Here is a 6,000-nt window from a genome sequence, read left to right on the forward strand (position 1 = left end):
AGCATGCAAATATGTTAAGGGTGAATGACCTGAGGCATTTTTCATCTCCGTACTTCAGAGGCACCCTGCAGAGTTGGTGCCTCAATGTCTATGAGAAGTTCGGAGTTGAAAAGTCTCAGAGATCCTAGGTGTTAGGATGGCCGGGATACTGTAAGTACCAGATACTGGTGTACAGTATGGGTACTTTACACTTTGTGGCCAAACCCCAGACTTAGTGTCGCCAGGTAAGGGGTTGGACCCGGTATGCTAAGGAGCTCAGGTGTGAAGTTAGCACCTGCTCCATGCAAACCGGGAAGCAAGAAACATCCAAGGTTTAGCGTTAGCAGTTCCGGAGTGTGAAGGGTTAACCAACATCGTAACAAAGATTTGCACCCTCTTCTGGAATACGTTAGAGCTAAGGGTTCCCGAACGAACCCTGTAAGAACTTTGACCTTTTGGCAGAGATATAGGGGTGGCAACTTGTGCCCCTAGCCTGGAACTGTTACCCGGATCAAATTGCGCACCCACTCACATGTGTGCAGGGGTGCCCAGAGACTATTTTTCGTTCCAAGGACATTTGATTTAGTTTTCCCATCCCAGTAAATGTTTTATTAAGTGTATATTGTGAAGATTTGTTTGTTTGTCTGAAAAGAAATAAATTATAATTTATTTTACTCAACTGGTGTGCTCAGTCCAGAATCCCGGTATTAGTGTGTAGATAAGACCTGGTCTACCGTGACAGTGGTTTCTTTCCATGCTATGTCAGAGTGGCATGTTGGCTATTTGCCGTGTGATTTGTCTATATGCAGACGTATATCTGAATACCCTTATCCCATGTGTTACACATGCCTATTGTTTCATTGTTACCCAATTAGGCGTTAGCATCATTGTACTTGTTGTGAATGGCCTAGGGTATGTAGGTTTCTGTGTGTGTATATATATATATATATATATATATATATATATATATATATATATATATATATATATATATATATATATATATATATATACACACACACACACACACACACAGTGGTTGACAAATCACCAAAAAATCTACTCGCCACACAAAAAAATCTACTCGCCACCTAGTACCAAACGTGTGCTGCTTGGGCCAATATTTACTCGCCCGGGGGTTAAATCCACTCGCCCGGGGCGAGCAAATGTATAGGTTTGTCGAACACTGTATATATGTATATATATATATATATATATAGATATATATATATATATATCTATATATATATATATATATATATATATATTTGCAGACCGTCTGTAAAATTCAGTAGAGATGAAAATAAACTAATCGCGCAGATTGCCACGGCCACTAGAGGTGTAATACCGCTCACTGGTCAAAGCAATCAGTACCATCCATGTCCCAGATCAGGAATAAAATATGGTATGCATGCAAGATGAGCAACCTAACGGGTTTGGTAAATGACAACTACCGTACATATCCGTACATATTCTCTGATCTGGAAACCCCGGTTTGAATTGTGTAGGGACGCAGGGAGGCCTCCTCCGACCTCTTAACGTCCTGCTCAACTGACCCAAAATATAGGGAGGAAAGAAAAAGCGTAAAAATAAACTTGTTTGTGTGAACTCAGGGAGCCACGCCGCCGCCGGCACGCTCACCACAGCCTGCTGCAGAGACCCCCACGCCCCCGCTTCCACCATCATCAGCGACGCCGACGCCGGCACGCTCACCACAGCCTGCTGCAGGGACCCCCACGCCCCCGCTTCCACCATCATCAGCGACACCGCCGCCGGCACGCTCACCACAGCCTGCTGCAGAGACCCCCACGCCCCCGCTTCCACCATCATCAGCGACACCGCCGTCGGCACGCTCACCACAGCCTGCTGCAGGGACCCCCACGCCCCCGCTTCCACCATCATCAGCGACACCGCCGCCGGCACGCTCACCACAGCCTGCTGCAGAGACCCCCACGCCCCCGCTTCCACCATCATCAGCGACACCGCCGCCGGCACGCTCACCACAGCCTGCTGCAGAGACCCCCACGCCCCCGCTTCCACCATCATCAGCGACACCGCCGCCGGCACGCTCACCACAGCCTGCTGCAGGGACCCCCACGCCCCCGCTTCCACCATCATCAGCGACACCGCCGCCGGCACGCTCACCACAGCCTGCTGCAGAGACCCCCACGCCCCCGCTTCCACCATCATCAGCGACGCCGCCGCCGGCACGCTCACCACAGCCTGCTGCAGGGACCCCCACGCCCCCGCTTCCACCATCATCAGCGACACCGCCGCCGGCACGCTCACCACAGCCTGCTGCAGGGACCCCCACGCCCCCGCTTCCACCATCATCAGCGCCGCCGGCACGTTCACCACAGCCTGCTGCAGGGACCCCCACGCCCCCGCTTCCACCATCATCAGCGACGCCGCCGCCGGCACGCTCACCACAGCCTGCTGCAGGGACCCCCACGCCCCCGCTTCCACCATCATCAGCGACACCGGCCCGTCAGGCAACAACTTGCTATTGGCACACGCGCGCGCACCCGCTCCAGTACTAAAACCCCTCTCCTAGCGCCGACTCCTGGGTTGTTCACCTCTTCTCTGCCTCCAGTCTTGCCTTGTCTTGCTGTTCCTCATTCTGTGTACCGACCCGGCTTTCTACAACGATCCGCACATCTCCAAACCTAACCTCGGCATTCGGACAACGACAACTCTACTCTCTTCAAACCCGACCACGGCTAATAGTACCTGCAACGATCCGCACCTCTCCAACTCTGACCCCGGCAAGTATATCCACCATCCGTACCTCTCCAACCCGGCTACCTTAAATAATCTACACTCCAGACGTGCCCTCGTGGCTGTGGGTGGCGTTATATCCTTTCCCACCTCATCACCGTGGTCCTGCCTTGTTTTTGGTGAGCGCAGTGTGACAGTTTGGTTGCCATCTGTCATTGCAGATAGGGATATGCTCCAACATAATTACCAATTGTATGAGCCTCACGAGGTCTTGGTCGGGCCCAAACCAATCTCCACCTCAGTCGGTCCTTAGGATCCGCCGCCTCAATTTACTGAGCCTTCCTGTGAGACATTCTCTGACCTGTGTGTGATTGGTGTAATTTATACTCTGACTACTGTACCTTACACTTTTATTATTCTGTACCTCTCCCCCCCCCCCACGTCCTACCCTATTGTGTTTTTTGTACCCCCCCATGAACTTGTTAATCAATAAAATGTGTTAAAAAAAATGAATATGCTAACTACCTAAAAGTCTGGACACTGTGGCTGGATCAAACAGACATCCCAGGGGTGGAAAGGTCCACAATTTGGCTCTAATAGTAGCAAGTGCGTTCTCCTTTGACGTGGAAGGCGGAGAGAAGGTCTTAGATTAGAATATAGGAAAGTTAGGAGACTCTTATAGAAGTTCAGACGGTCATAGGCAAGTGGCAGAGAAATGGTGACCTATAAGCTAGAAATTCACAAAAGAGGTGTTCTTCTCCCCCCCCCCCTCCCTCTACCTCCCCCCCTCTACCTCCCCATCCCTCTCCTACATAGGGAGTGTTATTTTGTTTTATTTTACCTGAAAATTTGGATTTGCACTGTGTTCAACGCAAATAATGTGTGTATGCATGTATTGTAATACCGTGAAAACAAATAAAAATTAAGTTACCAAAAAAATAATAATATGCTGCTGCTCAACCCCTCTGCTCTTCTAGACCCGTCTCTGCTTCTCACCTCATGCAATGTCTCTGCTGGCTTCCTATTAATCTCTGTATAAACTACACAATTATAACCCTGTCCTCTGAGGCTCTAAACTCCTCTGCACCTCCATATATCTCACCTCAGATCTCTTGTTACACCCGAACTCACCTCCTAAACTCAACACCAGGACGCCTCATCTCTGCACCATTTACCTACACAGCCCTCTCCCATGTTACTGCCTTTCCCATAATCCCTCACTCCCTACGGAACTCTCTTTCACTCAATAGCCACCAAACACCTCACTTCTGTATTCAACCCTCGCTGACAATGCAACTAATTAAAGTATCCCATGAAACCCACTTTGGGGCAGAATATATAAAGGTGAATCAGTCTTGTATCCTCCCCAAGATAACCAAGGTGCAGTCCTGCTGGCCTCTCTCTAACCCAGAGGATATATGTGTAATACACAACACGCTGGGGTTCCCATTACTGTATATTACAGTCTTCAGGGGTTAATCCACCAACATCTCTATCTAAATATTACAATGTGGGAGAGATCCCTGTGACTCACAGCTCATGGGCCCTCCGGTACCGGCAGCTCTCCTCTGTGGGTGCAGGATGGGCAGCAGCTGGACCTGTGGGTCCCCTCTGTGGGTGCAAGGCTGGGTGCTGGACCTGTGGTTCCCCTCTGTGCGTGCAGGGCTGGGTGCTGGACCTGTGGTTCCCCTCTGTGGGTGCAGGATGGGTCCTGGACCTGTGGTTCCCCTCTGTGGGTGCAGGATGGGTGCTGGACCTGTGGTTCCCCTCTGTGGGTGCAGGATGGGCAGCAGCTGGACCTGTGGTTCCCCTCTGTGGGAGCAGGACCTGTGGTTCCCCTCTGTGGGTGCAGGATGGGTGCTGGACCTGTGGTTCCCCTCTGTGGGTGCAGGATGGGTGCTGGACCTGTGGTTCCCCTCTGTGGGTGCAGGATGGGTGCTGGACCTGTGGATCCCCTCTGTGGGTGCAGGATGGGTGCTGGACCTGTGGTTCCCCTCTGTGGGTGCAGGATGGGTGCTGGACCTGTGGTTCTCCTCTGTGGGTGCAGGATGGGTAACAGCTGGACCTGTGGTTCCCCTCTGTGGGTGCAGGATGAACAGCAGCTGGACCTGTGGTTCCCCTCTGTGGGTGCAGGATGGGAGCTAGACCTGTGGTTCTCCTCTGTGGGTGCTGGACCTGTGGTTCCCCTCCGTGGGTGCAGAATGGGTGCTGGACCTGTGGTTCCCCTCTGTGGGTGCAGGGCTGGGTGCTGGACCTGTGGTTCCCCTCTGTGGGTGCAGGATGGGTGCTGGGCCTGTGGTTCCCCTCTGTGGGTGCAGGATGGGTGCTGGACCTGTGGTTCCCCTCTGTGGGTGCAGGATGGGTGCAGGACCTGTGGTTCCCCTCTGTGGGTGCAGGACCTGTGGTTCCCCTCTGTGGGTGCAGGATGGGTGCTGGACCTGTGGTTCCCCTCTGTGGGTGCAGGATGGGTACTGGACCTGTGGTTCCCCTCTGTGGGTGCAGGATGGGTGCTGGACCTGTGGTTCCCCTCTGTGGGTGCAGGATGGGTACTGGACCTGTGGTTCCCCTCTGTGGGTGCAGGATGGGTGCTGGACCTTTGGTTCCCCTCTGTGGGTGCAGGATGGGTGCTGGACCTGTGGTTCCCCTCTGTGGGTGCAGGATGGGTGCTGGGCCTGTGGTTCCCCTCTGTGGGTGCAGGGCTGGGTGCTGGACCTGTGGTTCCCCTCTGTGGGGGCAGGGTGGGTGCTGGACCTGTGGTTCCCCTCTGTGGGTGCAGGATGGGTACTGGACCTGTGGTTCCCCTCTGTGGGTGCAGGATGGGTGCTGGACCTTTGGTTCCCCTCTGTGGGTGCAGGATGGGTGCTGGACCTGTGGTTCCCCTCTGTGGGTGCAGGATGGGTGCTGGGCCTGTGGTTCCCCTCTGTGGGTGCAGGGCTGGGTGCTGGACCTGTGGTTCCCCTCTGTGGGGGCAGGGTGGGTGCTGGACCTGTGGTTCCCCTCTGTGGGTGCAGGATGGGTGCTGGACCTGTGGTTCCCCTCTGTGGGTGCAGGATGGGTGCTGGGGAGATGATCAGATGCTTGCTGAGCTGTAACCTCCTACTGGATAGGGCAGAGAGGCTTAACTCACACAGATAAGTGACTGTAATTTATAGGGGCCCCTAATTGGGACTGGTCCCCACACTATGCTAAGCGCACTGAGACATGGAAGTATCTGTATTACCAGTAATCTCCTCCTACCGGGTGAGGGCAATGTGCAGCTCTCACACCCTCCCTGTATCACTGCCTGCTACATCCGGGTCACAG

General features: G+C 53.4%; 1 protein-coding gene across 1 annotated transcript in view; it reads right to left on the reverse strand.

The window, feature by feature from the left end:
• Nucleotides 1–5,761, reverse strand: part of LOC142483321 (uncharacterized) — a gene marked incomplete at its 5' end in the record, with an annotated part of 28,518 nt that extends 22,757 nt beyond the window's left edge. The window contains 3 exons of the mRNA XM_075583421.1: nt 4,232–4,295; nt 4,415–4,453; nt 4,525–5,761. Coding sequence (XP_075439536.1) covers nt 4,232–4,295; nt 4,415–4,453; nt 4,525–5,761 — 1,340 coding nt within the window. The remainder of the gene's footprint in view (nt 1–4,231; nt 4,296–4,414; nt 4,454–4,524) is intronic.
• Between the last annotated feature and the right edge of the window lie 239 nt (nt 5,762–6,000).

The sequence above is a fragment of the Ascaphus truei genome, unplaced genomic scaffold, assembly GCF_040206685.1.
Source record: "Ascaphus truei isolate aAscTru1 unplaced genomic scaffold, aAscTru1.hap1 HAP1_SCAFFOLD_320, whole genome shotgun sequence".
NCBI lineage: Eukaryota > Metazoa > Chordata > Amphibia > Anura > Ascaphidae > Ascaphus > Ascaphus truei.